This window comes from Marmota monax, unplaced genomic scaffold (assembly GCF_021218885.2).
Source record: "Marmota monax isolate L192 unplaced genomic scaffold, Marmota_monax_Labrador192_F-V1.1 WCK01_AAM20220418_F8-fsc00011, whole genome shotgun sequence".
NCBI classification, from domain to species: Eukaryota; Metazoa; Chordata; class Mammalia; order Rodentia; family Sciuridae; genus Marmota; species Marmota monax.
The window spans coordinates 15,280,965-15,300,402 of record NW_026693082.1 but is presented as its reverse complement, the minus strand read 5'-3'; the positions used below and the strand labels follow the sequence as shown (position 1 = coordinate 15,300,402).

The 19,438-nt window shown below is 39.5% G+C and overlaps 2 protein-coding genes across 6 annotated transcripts in view; one reads left to right on the top strand and one right to left on the bottom strand.

The window, feature by feature from the left end:
* Positions 1 to 29: 29 nt before the first annotated feature.
* Positions 30 to 14,020, top strand: Alg11 (ALG11 alpha-1,2-mannosyltransferase). Of its 3 annotated transcripts, XM_046454149.2 has the most exons (5): positions 30 to 170; positions 2,623 to 2,853; positions 4,610 to 5,541; positions 9,397 to 9,674; positions 12,896 to 14,020. In XM_046454149.2, exons 1-4 carry the CDS (start codon positions 127 to 129, stop codon positions 9,666 to 9,668), a joined length of 1,479 nt encoding a protein of 492 aa, XP_046310105.1. In that variant the 5' UTR covers positions 30 to 126; the 3' UTR covers positions 9,669 to 9,674; positions 12,896 to 14,020. The 3 variants fall into 3 exon arrangements, with proteins under 3 accessions (XP_046310105.1, XP_046310106.1, XP_046310104.1); XM_046454150.2 differs by lacking the exon at positions 9,397 to 9,674; XM_046454148.2 differs by having other exon boundaries at positions 9,397 to 14,020.
* Positions 14,021 to 15,090: 1,070 nt separating this feature from the next.
* Nek5 (NIMA related kinase 5) overlaps positions 15,091 to 19,438 on the bottom strand; it is a 65,700-nt gene continuing 61,352 nt past the window's right edge. For all 3 annotated transcript variants that reach the window (XM_046454147.2, XM_058582550.1, XM_058582551.1), the window contains one exon: positions 15,091 to 15,495. In XM_046454147.2, the coding sequence (XP_046310103.1) occupies positions 15,294 to 15,495 (202 nt within the window). In that variant the 3' untranslated portion in view covers positions 15,091 to 15,293. The remainder of the gene's footprint in view (positions 15,496 to 19,438) is intronic.

Sequence of the window (19,438 nt, the reverse complement as noted above, 5' to 3'; positions counted from 1 at the left end):
GCTACCGGTAGCCAATTGCAATGCACAATTGGCCCGCGAGGGCCAGAGGAGCGCCTCAAGGTTCCTCAGTAGCCAATAGGGAAGAGGAACGGCCAAGCGCTTCCTGAGTTCGGGGGTCGGCCGAAGATGGCGGCCTCCAAAGGGGGTTGGTGCTTGTGCGAGTTGTTGAGGTGAGGAGCGGGTGCTGTGGGCTCGAAGGGCTACTTGTCGGGTGGTGACACTTGGCTATCCAGTGCCGCTAACGTTTGCGGGAGAAGGGCCACCCGTGTCATGGATGTAGGCTAATTTCCTAGGACTTAGGGTATTTTCTCAGGCCAGTGAGCGGTTTTCCCCTCCCTGTGGGGTCTCTCAGGTTGGAGCAGACTGAGTCTAAAGACTCAGTTTACCGCAGTTTTTTCGCCTGTGTCCTTGTGGCTGAGGGGCATTCCTTCCCTGTTTCAACTTTTTCTTTCTTTTCGCAATCCAATAACTCTGTCATGGTACTTATATGTGCATTACTAATTTTCCCTTATGATTGAGCCGTGAGTGATTTTCCAATCTATCATGTTTTTCTCTTAGTTAAAGAAATCAATTTCCCTCCACTCCGTTTCTGTCTCCCCCCAATTTTGGTACTGAGAAGTGAACCCAGGGACGCTTTGCCATCCGTTGATTTAGTGTCTCTGTTGTAAAAATACTTATATGAAAATATTACCCTTATTATAATACACATTATCGTTTCTCCCAAAGAAAAGTTAGGAAATAGAAAAGTAAAGGAATGCTACCATCTGGTGATAAACACTCTTAATATTTTGGTGAGAAAACACTTTTCTCCACCTTTGTTATGATATTGTGATATAGTAAATGCCTTACTCTGCACTGATTAAACTGAAGACCTACTGTATGCTACTACCTAGCCAGGTTGAATATTTATAATTAACACAATATATACCTGAATAGCAGTATGTGCATATTCTCAACAAAACTCTGGTATTTCTTCTTCATTTTTGTCCTACTTCAAGTTCTATAATTATTTAAAACATTCTGAATGGGAAAGTATATTCTCAGAACTTTCATGTTACCTACCTGCCTTATAAATGTCTGCTAAATGAGTGACTCACTATTGATTACAGCCACCTTTTTTTAAGCCTTTTGTCTAAATATGGGCAAACATTATTTAGTACTACATATTTTAATTATATGTAAATCCTAAAATGAATAATTCTAATGTGCAAGTACTGTATGGTGTTTAATAAATTTATTTATAGAAACTGTAAGTGTATCTTTGAAACTAACATACTCAAAGGACTGGCTTAATTTTAATTATTAGTATGATTCTGAATCTGATTTAAGTTAAATGGTTCAATTTGAAAGGCCTATATGTAAAACTGAACCATTTGAAGGAATTGTCATTAAAAAAAAAATCTTTAGATTCTCTGAGTCATTTACATTATAAGTAAAACAGCCTTTTGAAAGCTCTTCTTAGGGAAGCAGACTGTCCTATATAGAGTTGCTTTTGTGAACTTATACATTCCAACTCATATATTCTTAAAGTGGCAAGTAAGATTTGTCATTATTTAACATTTAATCATTTAAGGTGGTAGTTCAAAGTGTGGTTCATAGATCCATACAGATTCAAGATTCTTTCAGTAAGTCTTCAAGGTCAAAATTGTTTTTGTAATAATGTTAAAATAGCAATTGCTTTTTTCAGTATGTTGACATTTATACTGATGGTACCAAAGTAAGTGAGTAAAACTGCCCTAGTACAAATCAAGGCAGTGAATGCCAAACTGTAGTAATTAGTCCTTGTGTTTTTTAGCACTTGCAAAACCCAGTTTTAATTAGGAATATCAGTGATGAACTGAGAGCCATGGCACATGCCTATAATCCCAGGAACTCAAGAGGCTGAAGCAGGAGGATTACAGGTTTGAGGCCAGCAATTTGGTAAGGCCTTAAGCAATTTAGCAAGACCCTGTCTCAAAATAAAAAGTTAGAAAAAAGTCTGGGATCCAACTCTGTGGAAAAGTGCCCTTGGGTTAAATACTAGTACCAAAGAAAAAGAAAAAAAAAATCTTTAAATAGTAAAAGTTATGAATTTTGTTAAATCATAACCCTTGAATACATATATCTTTAATATTGTATATAACAAAATGGGGGTGGGGGGGACACATAAAGCACTTCTGTACTGCTATATGGTGACTATCTCAAGGAAAATCAGTTTGTTACATAATCATCTGAGCTGCATGCTGAATTAGACACTTTATGGGAGACCATTTTTACTTGAAAGACGGACGGATAAACTACCAAGTCACAATGCTACAAAATGGAGAAGTAAAAGATCCACTGAATCCTGGGTTCAAATAATCCTCCTACCTCAGCCTCTTGAGTAAGGTGGGACCCCAGATGCAGGCCTCTTTGCCTGCCTAAAATTTTCAAAAAACAAAAAAGTAGGAGGGTTAGGTCTTGGGTAGAATGTCTGAGATCCTAGGTTGAATCTCCAGCACCATAAAAGTATTTCAAGTATTTTGTTAGCAGGCTTGCAAACTACAAAAATTTTCTTTGCTACCAATACATAAAGTAATATGTAAAAATTTTTTTTAAAATATGGGCATCAGATGAATTTTCACCTTTTCCTTCTTATTTCAGGTTGTTTTATTCATTATTCTTCCCTGGGCTAATTGTATGTGGAGCTTTATGTATATGTTTGGTTATTGTCCTTTGGGGACTCAGATTACTGCTACAGAGAAAGAAAAAGTCAGTGTCAGCCAGCAAAAATGGGAAAAATCCAACAGTGATTGCATTTTTTCATCCATACTGCAATGCTGGTGGAGGAGGGGAAAGAGTTCTATGGTGTGCCTTGAGAACCCTGCAGAAAAAGTAAGTATTCATCATGTTTAGCAAATTTTCTATATTGTTGCCATTTCTAGAAAAAAATATTACTCAGAAATTCCTTTCTCCTGTATCTTATTCACAGCCAGGAATCTCTTTTTTAAACTGTTCTTTAATAAGAGAATTTTTCTCTCATTTGCTCACTTGCTTCATACAGTCCTGTTGAATTTTAAACCAGTGCCCCCAACATGCCTATGGTCCCAGCTACTGTAGAGGCTGAAGTGGGAAGATTGCTTGAGCCCAGAAGTTGGAGGCTGGCCTGGACAATGTAGACCTTGTCTCAAAAAAAATCTAAGCCAGGAACAATGGCATATGCCTGTAATCCCAGCAATTTGGGAGACTGAGGCAAAAGGATCACAAGTTTGAGACCCTAAGCAGTCTAGTGAGACCCTGTCTCAAAATAAAAAATAAAAAGGGCAGGAATGTAGCTCAGTGGTAAGGCACCCCTGAGTTCAATCCTTAGTACCCAAAAATGTACCTAGCTTTCAAAACATGTTTGCATTTCCCAGAAACACTTTGATCCTATATGAGGACATGTTTTTTAAATTTTAAATTATGTTTATGAGTATTTTATTAATATTTCACTACTATTTTTATATTGAGAATGTTGTCAAAATGAGTTGTTGTATTTTATTTGCACTGTCGGGGATTGAACTCAGGGCATCACACATAATAGACAAGTACTCTACCTCTGAGCTATACCCTTACTCTGTTAAAATAAAATGTTTTAATATTTCCTTAAAAAATAGAAATTTCTCATTAAACCCTTAATAGAAGAAAGAGCAAAGAGCTGGAAGACAGAGTGTCTTAGTCTAATTGGGCAGCTGCATGCAAATATTTTAGACTGAGTAATTTATAAAGAACAGAAATATATTGCTCACAGTTCTGGGAGCTGGGAAGTCCAGGATCAAAGCACCAATAGCTCTAGTGTCTATGGAGAGCTCACTCTGCCTCATAGATGGCTGCTTCTTGCTGCATCCTCATGTGGCAGAATGGAAAATGGGTTCCTTTAGGCCTTCTTTAAAAAGGCCCTTGGAGGGCTGGAGTTGTGGCTCAGGTGTAGAGTACTTGCCTAGCATGTGTGAGGGCCTGGGTTCAATTCTCAGCACCATATATACATAAATAAAATAAAGGTCCATTTACAACTAAAAATTATTTAACAACCAAAAAAAAAGGCACTTGAGGGTGGAAGTAAAGTGTGTGCTTAGCATGCACAAGACTCTGGGTTAATACCCAGCACCAATAAATGGAGAAATAAAGGTATTAATCTCATTATGAGGCCCCCTCCTTTTTGGGGAGGTAGCAATACTGGGTATCAAACCCTGAACCTTGTACATGCCAGCACCAGAGAGAGAGAAAAAAAAAAAAAAAGTATCTTTGATGAAACAATATAAGTTGTGAATTTTGTTAATTCAGAATCCTTGAGTAACTCTACCACTGAGTTCCATCCCCAGCAGCCCCTTCCTCTTAATATCACTATATCGAGGAGTCATTTTCAACACATGAATTTGGAGGGGACGCAAATATTCAAACCATAGCACATGTTCTTATTTGAAGAACCAGCATTTTAGTCTTTGGGCAGTAGACAACTCAGGAAAGGGTATAGTCAGCAGTTCAAATGCAATGAATGAAAAAAAGTGGAAAGCATTTTTTAGTATCAAAATAAGCTTAAGATTATAAGAAAACTTTTTGCTTGATTTGAACCTAAATAAATGACATTCTTAACAATTATATTCTATTCTAGGTATCCTAAAGCAGTATATGTTGTTTATACTGGTGATGTTAATGTCAGTGGTCAACAGATACTAGAAGGTGCTTTCAGAAGATTTAACATCAGGTTAACTTGCCCAGTGCAATTTGTTTTCTTAAAGAAACGCTACCTTGTGGAAGATTCACAGTATCCTCACTTCACACTGCTTGGCCAAAGTCTAGGATCCATTTTTCTTGGCTGGGAAGCTCTGATGCAGTGTGTTCCTGATGTTTACATTGATTCAATGGGCTATGCCTTCACACTCCCTCTGTTTAAGTATATAGGGGGTTGCCGAGTTGGAAGCTATGTTCATTATCCCACTATCAGCACTGATATGCTCTCTGTAGTGAAGAATCAAAATGTTGGATTTAATAATGCAACCTTCATTACCAAGAATCCTTTTCTCAGCAAAGTAAAGCTGATCTACTACTATTTGTTTGCTTTTATTTATGGACTTGTTGGTTCTTGCAGTGATGTAGTCATGGTCAATTCTTCTTGGACACTAAACCATATTCTCTCACTGTGGAAGGTTGGGAATTGCACTAATATTGTTTATCCGCCTTGCGATGTGCAGACATTTCTGGATATTCCCTTACATGAGAAAAAAATGACCCCAGGACATATATTCGTTTCCATTGGCCAATTCAGGCCTGAAAAAAACCATCCTTTGCAAATCAAAGCTTTTGCAAAATTGCTGGATAAGAAAGTAGCTGAGTCACCTTTTTCACTTAAACTTGTCCTCATTGGAGGTTGTCGTAACAAAGATGATGAACTTAGAGTAAACCAACTGAGAAGACTGTCTGAGGATTTAGGAGTTCAAGAACATGTGGAATTTAAAATAAACATTCCATTTGATGAGTTAAAGAATTATTTGTCTGGAGCAACAATTGGTCTGCATACTATGTGGAATGAGCATTTTGGAATTGGTAAGTTTGTCTTTTAAACAACTTATTTGGTGCCACTTACTATGCAGGTAACTGTGTTGAGGTTTTTAGAAGTATGATCTAGTTTAATCTTCTCCAGAACCCTATTTGATAGGTATTATTATTATTCCTGTTTACAGATGAGGAAACCCAGGTGCAGAGGCTTAGAAACTGCTAAATTCAGTCACACAGGAAGTGGTAGGGCCTGGATTCTCACCCAGATAGCTACTGCTCTTTTCTTTCCCCATCTAAACTCACCTACCTACAGACTTCTAGACCCTACCCTAATCCTGTTAACAACCAAATTAGAAACTGGACAGGGCCCTCTGGACAGGTATTTCAATATAGCTGCCTGGTAATTCTGTTGTACATCAAAACCTTAGACCCTCTGTTTCCAGATGGATTCTCATAGTAATTCTTTGTGTCTTTTATTGATTCTACACTCATTATTGAAATGGCCTCTCCTCATTTGCTGCCATATCCCATCCTAAGTATTCCATTTAAATCTCCTTGTCCTTTATTGTTTCTTGTTTATTCTAGCACAGATTGCTATCTCTATGCTGACTTCATGTTAAGCACACCACTTGAGTGTAAGACCAAGTACTGCTTTGTGCCTAATTTGGTTTAGCATATTTTTTTCAAGTGCCTACCTTGTACCTCACAAAACTGTTAAGGGAAAAATAGGACAACATGCAAGTGAAGTTTCTTATACCAAAATCATAATTTAATTTTTTACACATTGTTTTAAATCCCTAGTTAGTAGCACAATACTAAACTGAGAAATTCAGCAGGAACTTGTTGACATAACCTTATTCACAGGGTCTGGCTTCCTGTGCTTCCTTTCACTTATAATCTGTGCCAGGTATACTCTGGTGGGTGCTAAGAATATTACCAAAAAACACCTAACATACTCATAGGAGCAGAGAATGGTAGCCAAAAAAAGTGCTGTGACACCCAAGCTGGGGCCTGGACAATAATTAGAAGTTGCGCAGCCCAAAGGGGAGCATATCCAGCAAAGGCAGCAACACTGCAACAAGAATGACAGCAGGAGCATCACCAGGCACATTCAAGGGACTAAGAGTCCAACCTAGCCCAGCGTGAAGGGGACCCGGCAGGACAGCAGAGGTAATCTGGGCCAGGTCAAACCATTGGGAAAGGATTGAAGAATATTTTGTGGGGAGGAGGCAGTACTGGGGATGGGACTTAAGGCCTCATATGCTAGGTCAGTGCTCTACCACAGGCTCCCCAGCCCAGAATGGAAGCATTTCAAGTACCGCATTTAAAAGCTTCTGTTTCTTAAAGCCCACTATGGCTGCAGTGTGGGGAGTGTGGGAAGGATGAGGGCGAGCAGGAAGCTGAGCTGGGCTACTACAGCAACCCAGGCAGTGGGTCTGGCCATCTGAATTTGGTAGGCAAGCCTACTTGAGAGAGATTCTGAGGGAGTACTGGACTGGGTGGTTAGCTGAATATGTTAAATGAGGGAGCAGGCAGACTCAAATGACTTCCTGGGCTTGGGCAGCTGTGGGGATGGTGTTGGCTTTCCCTGCAGGGAACCCAGGAGCAGGGCACTTGGTAAGCCAAGTCTCCAGTGGGTGGGGTTTGAGTCAGCTATGGGACATGTAAGTCCTTGTACCCTGTAGGTCATTGTAGATATGGGCCTGAAGGCGACGCGAGACCTGTGTGGAAGTGTGGAGTGAGGGGTCATCCTTATCCAGGTGGTTATTGAAGCCTTGCAGATGTGGGTAAAGTGTGCAAGAAGAGCCTCTCAGCCAAGTGCTGTGAACAGGAGCAGTTAAGGAGTGGGCAGAAGAGGGGCCAGCAAAAAGGAGAATATGAGTTGGGGGAAACAGGCAGAGTGCAGTGCTTTGGAGCCCATGGAAGACAGTGTTTCAGGAAGAAGGGAAAGGGCAACAGAGTCCCATGCTGCCTAGATGCTGGGAAAGGTAAGAAAGTCATTGTGCACCTGGGACAGACTAGTTTCAGGGGAGAAGGGGAAGCAAAAGCCATATTGTGCTAAGTTGAGCATTAGTTAAAGGTGAGCAAGTGGAGTTCATGCAGACCACACTTCAGTTTATCTGTGAAGGAAGGTGAAAGAGATCAATAATTAGGGAAAATGTGTCTCAAGAAAACTTTGTGTGCCTTCCCTGAGACCCAGGTGCTCATTCCTGACTCTGCTTCCGCCCTTATTTAACACATGCAGCTACCATCCTGTTTTTATGATTTCCAACTAACTTAAATGCTCATAGAGAAGGACCAGGAGAGCCAGATATGATAATGTATGCCTGTAATTCCCGTGAGTGAGGTACAGCAACTTAGCAAGGTCCTAAACAACTTAATGAGACCCAGTCTCAAAAACTAAAAAAATGTTCTGGGAATGAAGTTCATTGAAAAGTACCCTGGGTTTGGATTTACTCCCCAGTACAAAGAAAAAGAGGAAGAGGTGGAAGATCATGAAGGGAAAGAGGTGAATTGATTAGATTTAGGTCTATGAGAAAGGGTGAAAGGAAGTTTGCTGCCCTTCAACAACCTATGAGGTGCTGAATGCCGTTCTGCAGGGACTTCACAGCTGTAGAAGAAGCAGTTAGAACGACTGAGCTTCTTTCCTGTGCACCTGGGATGATACCAGCTCTGTGCCATCCTTCAGGAGTGATCACTTAAATCATTTTCTGAAGGGCTTCTCTCCAAGAATATAGCTAAAAAACAGCTGCCTGGGGTACTTTATACCCTCACCTGTATCATTTGGTAAACACTAACCACAGCTTCTGTTTCGTTCAAAACTGCTCTTAGGCACAGTAGTATCAAATACACCAGAAATTCAGGCATTAACATGAGCACTGGCAGCAGTACACATCACTGAGGTAGTTTACATTTTTCTATTTTCTGCTAGTAATGCAATTTGAACTCTTAAACTTTTGCTTTTGATATCTTTTCACTCCTTTTATCTTTCTGATACCTTCTAATATTCTACCATCTTGCTAACATTATTTAGACATTGTCTTGTGCAGTATACTTACTTTTTATAGAATATTTTTATAGATTTCTAACTACTTACCTGTTTTAAGAATGAAGCAGCATTATTGTGAGGCTCTAAGAACTAAAAAATTTTAAATTTTTTTTTCTCTTTTTTTGGTACCAGGGATGGAACCCAGGAGCGCTTAACCACTGAGCCGTGTCCCCAGCTCTTTTTGTATTTTATTTAGAGACGGGGTCTTGCTGAGTTGCTGAGGGCCTCGCTAAGTTGCTGAGGCTGGCTTTGAACTCACAATCCTCCTGGCTCAACTTCCCAAGCCACTAGAATTACAGGTGTGCATAACCGTGTCTGGTTAAATTATTTTATTTTGCACCATGGCAGTTAAATGATCAAATTTATAGACATATAGACATTTAATTAAATTTGTCATTGAGTCTCTTAAAATTTCTGAAGGTTTCCACTCATCATTGTTCTTACAAACACACTCTAAAACTTGAAAGATGGCTGAGTAGCATGGCAGCTACTCAGGAGGCTGAGGCAGGAGGATCATAAGTTCAAGACCAACCTGGGCAACTTGGCAAAACCCCTGTCTCAAAATAAAAAGGACTAGGGATGGCCTGGGGTTGTGGCTCAGTGGAGAACACTCCCCTGGCATTTTTGAGGCACTGGGTTCAATCCTTAGCACCACATAAAAATAAATAAATAAATAAAAATAAAGGGATTGGGTCCATCTATAACTAAAAAAAATATTTAAAAAAAAAAGGACTGGAGATGTAGCTCCGTGGTAGAGTGTTTGCCTAGTATGTGTGAGGTCCTGGGTTCTATGCTGAGTACTGCAAAACCAACCAACCAACCTAAAAGAATGTGTGGTTTTTTTCCCTCCTCAGGAGTTGTGGAGTGTATGGCAGCTGGCACAATTATACTCGCACACAATTCAGGGGGCCCAAAGCTTGACATTGTCGTCCCTCATGAAGGAGATATAACTGGATTTCTGGCTGAGAGTGAAGAAGGCTATGCTGAAACCATGGCTCATATTCTTTCCCTGTCTGCTGAAAGGAGACTCCAAATCAGAAAAAATGCTCGTGAATCCATAAGGAGATTTTCTGATCAGGAGTTTGAAGTGACATTCCTATCATCTGTGGAGAAGCTATTTAAATAGTGCCACGTCTGTATAAATTAAAGATATTTTATATAAAATGGTTGGACTAGGGATGTAGCTCAGTGATAGAGCATAGTATATACAAGACTCTAGTTTCAGTCTCTAGCACCAAAAAAAAACATAAATACCTTCATAAGTAAATATTTTTCTAAACTCACTCCCTGTTGTAATAAAGTCAGCCTGAGCAGTGTTCTCAGCAATGTATATATAGACACAGTATTTATTTCAATGAAAAAGACAAAATTACCGAAATGGAAAGGTAATCTTATATAGCTTTTTATAAAAATTTGAGATTAGTATTTGGTTGCAAATACTGAAAAATACAGATCTAAAAGAAAAGAGTTAAATAATATTTAATTCAGATGTAATCTATATCTTTTAAATTCAATTTTTCAAGTTAGCAAACAGGAAAGAAAAACATTTAATGCTGGGAATTAAACATAGGGCAAGTGGTCTACCAAGGTACATTCCCACATCCCCAAAATTCTGGTACATTTAAATTCTAAGCAAATCATGCATGACCCTTTTAAATGCATCTAGTGATTTTCATAAAAGAAAAAATAGGTGCGCATGGTGGTACATACATGTAATCCAAGTGACTTGGGAGGCTAAAGCAGGAGAATCCTAAGTTTAAGGCCAGCCTCAACAACTTAGCAAGCCCCAGGCAACTTAGACCCTGTCTCCAAAAAAAGGGGGCTGGGGATGTGGCTCAGTAGTTAAGCATCCCTGGGTCCAATCCCTAGTATCAAAAGAAACTTGAAGCAGGCTTATCTAATCATGTTCCCAAAGTATGTAAAGTCAAGAGATTCCGGTGTATGTGGAAGCATGTGGGGATCAAGTTACTACTACCAGTATTTTCCATAACTAGGTTTTTGTGAAAGGTGCTTTTTGTTTAGTGCTGTGATAGCATATATCTCTGGGTGTCTCCTCATCTCAGCAGCTCCACATCTTAAGCTAAAAGTCAGCCCTGATTCATTCAAGAGAATATAAAGATAAGTTGTTTGTCTAGTCATGATGGTGTAATGCACAGAGCTGTTGACAGAGTGTCTATGATCAGCATCATGCATTGAAAGTGGCATTTTGAAAACAGGACTGGAGTAGCAGTTGTCATATCTGGGCCAGCTTCATCATGATGAAATGTAAATTCATCATCATTTACAGTGTATGGCCTCCTCCTACTAAAGCTGCACCTTAATCTTTCTGAGTCTCAGATTTTTAATCTATAATCTGGGTTTGTTAATACCTGTCCTCACTACCTTTTAGATTACCTTTTAGAGGTAGTGCCACTGAGAGGGAATGAAACTTCTTTGAAAATTATAAAAGTTATTTTAAAGGCAAGAACCTATAGTAAATATATTTTATAATCTTGTCTTTTACTAGTGCATTATAATTGTATATAGATCCTTGGTTTCTACGCTGGTAGCTAGGAATTAATATAAATTTAATTTGACTTCTGTCCTGAATAACTAGCATGGAAAAGCAAATAAGTGTGCAACTATAGCTATAAAGACCTACAACTATTGGCATTTTCTGCATATGTAATTCCTTCTAGTTCACTGAGTTGACCTTCCCTTTACAGTCTTTTTACACTTATGTTCGAATCATTTGAAAGAGGTATATTATTCCTTTGCAGTCTCAACTATTCATCTATCCACTTATTTTTTACTGGGGTTATGTTGATTCATCTGCAGCCCATCTTTGTTGTAGATTAAAAAGCAATAAAACTGTCCTAGATGCCACGCACCAACAGAACTTTTGTGGTGAAGGTGATTTAGTTTACAAAGAATGGAAATTGTAGTTGGGAAATTCCGCAAATTCTTCAGTCCAGCTTTCTCCTATTTTCAACTTCATAGACAAGAACAATTTAAATCTAAAAAACCTAATAGACTTCTTCAGTGTCACAAAGCTGTTTAATGACAGCATCAGTAATATCCTGGTGTTCCGACTTTCAACCCAATGCTTACCTTATAATTAGTCTTTGAGGTAAGATTTTTGCTATTCCTCAGCCTATCCATCAAAATTATGGGACTAAAGATAAATTGAAATAAACAGAGCATAAGTAGAGGTTGGAGTGAAGGAAAAGAAGATTCTGGAATTCCTTAAACATTTTTAACCTTCAAAATGACTTTTATGTATCATAAACATAAAAAAATAATTATTTGCATATATGTTCATTTTAAGTTTTTCTAATGTGATATAGTATATGTTGGGTTTTTTGTTGTTGTTTGTTTTCTGAGTGACTTACTATGAAGTATCCAAATGGTATGTCTGTCTGGGGAACTTCTGGGTGATATTAATTCTTCTAAGACTTTCCTTCTGAGTGGCCCAAACATGCTGTTTTAAATCCACAGCAGTGGGGATTTACATTCCTATTTCCAGCTGTGCATTATAGAGTATATGTTTCATAGTCTTTGTACTTAATTATGATTTAGATTAATAGATGCAAAATGTATTTATATCTAAATATAACTTAAAGCAGTGATTTTTCACTCTCTTAGGTATTTTTCCCAATACAGTGCCTTTTATATCTTTCATGTAGTCTCCCAATTTAATTAGTATTGTTCCACACTCCAAGAAATTCCTTTTTTTTTTTTTTTTTTTGTACTGGGAATTGAACCCAGCACTTTACCACCACTGAGCTACATCCCTAGCCCTGTTACTAAGTTGCTGAGAGTCTTGCTAAGTTGCTGTGCCTGGCCTTGAACTTGCAGTCCTCCAGCCTCAGCCTTCTGAGCTGCTGGAACTACAGGCGTGCACCACTGCGCCTGGCTAGACTTTGTTTTTAATAAATATTTCAGACATACCAAAAAACTGCAGAGCTTCATACACTTGAGGGGTTTTTTGTTTGGTTAGTTTGGTTTTGGTGCTGGGGATTTAACCCAAGCCCTGGTGTATGCTAAGCACACACTTTACCACTGAGCTATACACCTAGCCCTCATATACTTTAATAATTTCCAGGGTATTTTACAGGGCAATCTTACAGACAAAATTATGAGATAAAGTCCAGTATGTTTATCATTGCTTTCATAATATTTATGTTTAATTATGTAAATGTACCCTAAACTCCAAGACTGAAATAGTGTGTCTGTGCCATGTCAATGAGCATGAAAGGAAAGTTACTTCTGTTGCATAACTACAAGCTATACAGGTGTCTAGAAGCTAATTGGTCTCTGTAATTTACCCCTCCTCTCCATTGCTCCTCTGCTAACTCTCTTTTCCCATCTTAGAAAAATGGATTAGCATCAGTTCCAATATCTTGGTGATCTGTGCTCACATGGACTACATGTGAAAAGTTACAAGGCACTTAGAAGAGAGGTCGCAGGACCTAGAGACATGACTGGATAAAGAAAATGTGGTATATATACACACAATGGAGTATTACTCAGCGGTAAAGAAGAATGAAATTATGGCATCTTCATGTAAATGGATGAAATTGGAGACTGTCATGTTCAGTGAAATAAGCCAGTCCCAAAAAAACCAAAGGCCAGATGTTCTCTCTTTTGTGTGGATGCTAAGGCATTGGGTAGGGGTATAGAAGTTTATTGGATTAGACATTAGAATGAAGGGATGGGAATAAGAAAAACAGTAGAATGAATTGGACTTAACTTTTCCTGTATTCATTTTTGAGTATATGACCAGTGAAACTCTACATCACATACAACCACAAGAATGGGAAGTTATACTCCATGTATGTATATACGTAAAAATACACTCTGCTGTCATACATAAAAAGAACAAATTTTCTAAAAAAGAGAAGGGAAGTTGCAGGGTTTATGTACTTGTTGGCACCATTTAAAGGATAATTGATTTGGTGACTATCATACATAGCTAACAAAAGCTGATTTTCCTAATAAAATGTATTCTAAAACAAGCAGATACAGGTCTGATCAAACAGTTTCTATTCAGTAGCTGGAGCCAAGCCTAAAATCAAGAGCAAAGTCCATCACAATGTAGGGAATGTGTTTAAATGGTAAGGTGAATTAGGGGCTGAAACAGGTTGAAAACCCTTGCCGATACGATAATATGTATTTACCCCAATGAATACTTGCAGTGTGTGTATATATATACACACTGATATGCTTATTCTTAAACTTTTTTCTTTCTTCTGCCTTTCATTGACTTGGTCTTTGGATTTTTAGGAATCATTTTGCTTCTGATGCTTTCACATTCCATTCAAAATTGGGGTTACATGCAGACTCTCGCAGATTTACTATATCTGAACTAGACATGTCTTGAAAGTAAATAAACATGTATGGTAACCACTAGCAGAGCTGTAGAATTAATGATGCTCCAATCTCTCAGGACCACTTGTTACGCAGTTTGAAATAAACATAATGTTGAGAACTTTTTAATTTCAGCTTCATGATGGACACATACTAAGCACCTCCCTAAAAAGTAGAATGAAACTGTACAGAGTTGAAAGAACAGTCCCTCAAATATCACCAGGAACTAAACACTGGACATATCCCAGGTGGGTGACTCCTGATACTTGCATTCCCCACATTTAGTGAAAAATAGACAAATGCAAATACTAAACAGATCTTAGAAATAATCTGAAAACCTCTTCCTCATCTTTTCTTTCTTGGTCCAACAATATATCAACCTATGCACCATTTTATTTTAGTATAGAGCAGATATTTCAGATGGAATTCTAAAAATCCCTAGCCATCTTGTCCATTCTTCAGCAGATGTATATCTAGTATTTAAATTAACAAATATCTAATTCTAGGAACATGTTCAACACTGGAATTAATGTGATATAATTTCCAGTTTCCTGCCTCAAAGAGTTTACAGTTTTAACAAGAAATGTATTAGCAGTTATTTATTCATTCAAGAAACATGTATGTACTAGGGCTAAGAATTTTATACAAAAAAGATCATTGTGAGATATAAAGACCATGCCAAGCACAGTGGCACACACCTGTAATCCCAGTGCTCGGGAGGCTGAGACCAGTGGATCACAAGTTTGAGGCCAGCCTCAATTTAGCAAGACCTGTCTCAAAATTTTTAAAAGGGTTTGGGAATGTAGCTCAGTAGTGAGAGCACACACTTGAAGTTTATAACCTATACACTTAAAACTACTAAAAACTCAATAAAAGTTATTTAGTATATAATTAATATAACATGTATTTTTCCTCTTGTTCACTGAGAGAAGACCAACGTAGTAAGAATTACGTTAGAATTTAATTCCCTCTGCCACCTCAATTTCCCTTTGCCAGGTAACAACATATTCACAAATTCCAGAGACAAGGACGTGAGTGACGTCTTCTAGAGGAGGGTGTTGAGCTGCATTATTCTGCCTAGCACATACATTATCTTAAATATTTCTTAATAGAAATTTTAAAGTAAAGGTATTAATTAATACAAAGTTCTATTATCTAAATTTAAATAAAAGTAAGTGCTTGGGATAACTGGAAAACTCTTTAACAAATAAATGAATATTTTTTATTTGCACCCAAACAGATACTACAGTAAATAGATGCTAATTTACTATTTAAGACAAAGGCCATCAGTCCCCAACAGCACAAAAAAGAAAAAAGAAAGAAAAAGTACAATAATCACACTTGTATATTTTGACTGGCTGTTGATGTTCCTTTGTCTTCATCAATAATACAAATTCGGTCATTAAATGGGACTAGAAACAGCCTCCAAACCTTCATTTAATTCTTCAGATTTCAGCATGCTAATCCTTTCTCTTTCTCCTGGTTTTTCAACATCCTTAAAGGAACTGGAAACCTCTTCCCTTTTTACTTCTTTGGAAGTAGTGAGTTTTTCTAGGGATTCTACTACTTCGTTTCTCAACTCATCTTCAGACTCTTCAAAATTTCTGAAATAATAAATAGTAAAATAAAACAAATCAACATTGTGTTATGAAAGCACTAATATGAAAACTAGTTTCCCAGGGCTGAGGTTGTGGCTCAGCAGTAGAACGCTTGCCCAGCACATGCAAGGCCCTGGGTTCGATCCTCAGCACCACATAAAAATAAATAAAAATAAAGATTAAGAAAAAAAAACTAGTTTCCCTTTTCATTGCCTACTCCAAATTGAATAATATGAAAGTTGCATTTCGCCCAGGTAATAAATTACTTATTGTATCAGTTTGGATTTCGTAAGGGTGACTACCAATCAACATCGGGAGAACTAGTCCTCTGGTGGATTTGCATTCAGTAACCATTACTGTATCTATTAGTATCTACCACAACTATGATGAAGAGGAGAGGAAGAGAAAGAAACAACACAAAACTTCTGCCACATATTAGTTCCTGGTACACATATGCCAGTCCCTGACCTTGGGAATTATCACACACTACATTTCATTTAAATACTAATAGCTTAAGGTAGACATTCTTATCAAATTATAGATAAGAAGTTGGGGCTTGGGAGAGGTTGAAAAACATGCACGGGGTTTCAGCATCATTTTATGACACTAGGCTAAGAATTTTATATAAAAATATAAAAAGGCCATCATAGGATATAAAGAGCATGCCCGGCATGGTGGCACACACCTATAAATCCAGTGACTAAGAGGCTGAGGCAGAAGGATCGAAAGTTCAAGGCCAGCCTCAGCACTTAGCAATACCCCCATCCCAAAATAAAGATTTTTAAAAGGACATGGGAATGTAGCTCATTCAGAGGCACCACAGTCACTCACTACACAACGTCTCTGTCAATGATGGACGGCATGTGCAACAGTGATCCCACGAGATAGAGTGGACCTGAGAAATTCCTATGGCCTCAGGATGACTCAAATCACGTTACTCACGTGTCTGTGGTGAGGCTGGTGTATATACTTACTGCAAAAAGTGCGACACATATACTTAATAATGATGATATAAAACTATATATGTGATATAATGATATAATAATCTTGTTAATACTTGATACTGACAAGTAATTACGCTACTGGGTTATGAATTTACTATACTTTTTATCATATATCATTTAATGTGTTCCCCTACTTTTAAAAGAAAGTTTAACACAGTGTGCTGTGTAACCCTGTCAGTAGCCTTATATATCTCTTGTTTACTGCATCTCTTGATGGCATCAAGGGGCCAGGTAAAGTAACTTCAAGTGACCTTCACCAACCTTCACCCCAGGGTTGTGTAACTGCACTTCATCATGTTTGCACAAAGATGAAATCGCCCAACAGCACGTATTTCCCAGAGCTGCCAGTCAGTAAGTGACCCATGACTGTAGTCAGCAGAGCCAGGAATTGAAATTGTGTGTAAGACTGCAACACCAATGTTTTTAGAAAGGGAAGGAATAGGAGACCAAGAAAATAGCCTTGAAGAATGCTAATATTTCAGCAGCAGGTGAAGGAGACAGAGCTGGTAAGCCAAGAATAAGAGTAAGGAAGCCAAGGGGAAGCCAGAGGAGATGAGGGTTGAGAAATGATGTCCTGCCTGGGTGATATGGTAACAGACCACCTCTGAGAGCATATTCCAGAACAGTGCCAGGCAGCAGGGGCCAATGTACAATGGACTGAGAAAGCAATGGGACAAGAAGGTGGTGACAATGAGCAGGAAAGAAGGGAAGCAGGACTCGTGTGAATACAGAGAAGTTCCAGAGCTGGGAAACTGGTGACTCCACCTACAAACCACACAGTGTCTTGTGAAGTCTGTATCAGGCACTGTCGCAGGATGAGAGCAGGATGGTCCAGGAGTGGGCGTACACACTATCTGTGCCACAGGGAAGGACACTGACCAGGCAAGGGATTGTGAGGCATCACAAAGGACTCCACTGAAATCAGAGACCACAAATTTGACATGGATCCTTAAGTAAGGAGGGATCCATAAATTTGACAGCTCCCACTTATTATCATCCTGAGGTATATGATTTACAGAAGATTTTCCCTTTGTCTTCATTCCTTTATAATTTAAAGTGTGAAGAATCTAAGTATGGGTTTCTTTTCATCATTACTGCTTGGTAATTGTTTTATTTCCCATATCTGATGATTCATGGTGCTCAATGACGATGAAAAGTGAGGCTGGGGTGTACTCAGTGAAGTACTTGCTTAGGATGTGTGAGGCCCTAGGTTCAGTCCCCAGCTCTGCAAAAATAAAATCATGTAATCAAATAAAAATTGTAAAAAAGTTCACAGGGGAGATCCAACATGGTGGCGGGCGGGGAAGCAGCGCTTTCAATACCTCCTCAGTAACAGGTCAGAGAAACGCATCGATACGCCTGCTGAGAGGTTCCTGGCGAAATTCCACTGAAGAGAGACCGGCCGGCAATTGGTAGGATTTTGGGAAGTGACAGTCTGCCCCAGACGAGTGAATCTCCGCCACGCAGCGCAGCGCAGAGGTCCGGACTCGCCAGCCGCTGCCCGCACGACTCAACTCGGCAACCGCCCGCCCGCCAGCGACCGCCCGCAGGCGGCCCCCGCGACTGGGCTGCTAGACCCAGAGGCACGGCCCAGCAGGTGCAGCGTAGGGACTCTAGGAAGAGGTCTCTAGCCAGGCCTTCATGAAGTAGCAAACTGGGAGCTGAAACCAACCAGAGACAGACCAGTCCCACCCCTCCCTTCGGACACTCCGACAAGGACCCTGGGGCCTGCCATAGCAGAGAGTTGATGTCACCGGAGTTTGGCTGACGGAATTCCTTCCCAGCAGAATCCACTTTAGCAGGTGTGTGACTCCAACCCCATCCAGATACAAGCAGCCAGGAAACCGCGGGAATCTCCCTGGGGGGCGTGTCTGTAGGGAAGCAGAGGGGATTCCCAATCCCCAACTCCCCTTAACACCAGCTGCGACACCCAAGGTCTTAGCCGCCAGTATCCGGGGGCATGCCCACCAAAGGGGTCCGGAAAAATTAAAACTGTTGGTCCCCAGATCACCGCACCACAGCACTGGGGCTTAGATGAATGACGGAGAGAGCGCTCAGTTGTTCGGGAAATAGGACACGCAGTGGGGCTGCAAGTGTAACCAGATCTTTGGGGAAACGCCTCCGGTGAACAGGACCTGGCTGGCTGGCTGGCAGGAGTAAGGGGGGGAGGGGCCGGAGAAGTGAAACAGCTCTGGACTAACAGGACTGAGAGACTCCCAGGAGCCGCCTTACAGGGCTTCCTATAGACACGTAGAGGGCAGAAGCTCGGCTTGGAGGGCACAGCTCCGCCTACTGGAAGAGAAGAAAATGGATCTCTAAGACTTCAATTTTTTTTTTCTTCTTCTCTCTCTGTTCCTTTCTCCCCTTTTCCTTCTTTCTTTCTTTCCCGTTTCAAGTTTTATTGTTCTTTTCATTCTCCTCTAATCTATCTATCTCTCTCTCCTTCTTTCTTTTTGAGAGCACCTTCCTTCCCCTACCCCCCAACTCTCATCCCAAGCATTATGTCCTCCATTACGTGTAATTGTCTAAATGCAAATAGGTGAATGTTTCGATGCTGTCTATAGGGCTCCTAAATACCTAGCTACTACCAACACCCTGATCCAATCGCCTGTTTGTATCCCCCTTCAGTAGAGCAATCTTCTAAAGTAGCCAAGACATACTAACCCTCATACCATCATAGCACCTAACCTAAACATAAAGTCCTAAGAACAAACAACAAATCACTATATGCATACAGAACCTGGAAGCCTTTTATGAATTGAATGAATCAGCTTTAAAGTACAATAAAGCCCAACATTTCTAGGCATAATCTCACACCACAAAGGAGAGACAACAGAGATATACAAAACCAAAACAAATTTATAGGAGAAAGCAGTTACACAGCAGTCAAACAGAGCTGGAAAGTAACGTGAACAACATGAAAAAACAAGGGAAAAAAGGGTTAC

Coding starts and splice junctions, on each gene's coding strand:
- Alg11 (XM_046454149.2), top strand. CDS start 127: ATGGCGGCCTCCAAAGGGGGTTGGTGCTTGTGCGAGTTGTTGAG. Junction 2,854..4,609: donor TTGAGAACCCTGCAGAAAAA/GTAAGTATTCAT, acceptor ATTCTATTCTAG/GTATCCTAAAGCAGTATATG. Junction 5,542..9,396: donor GAATGAGCATTTTGGAATTG/GTAAGTTTGTCT, acceptor TTCCCTCCTCAG/GAGTTGTGGAGTGTATGGCA.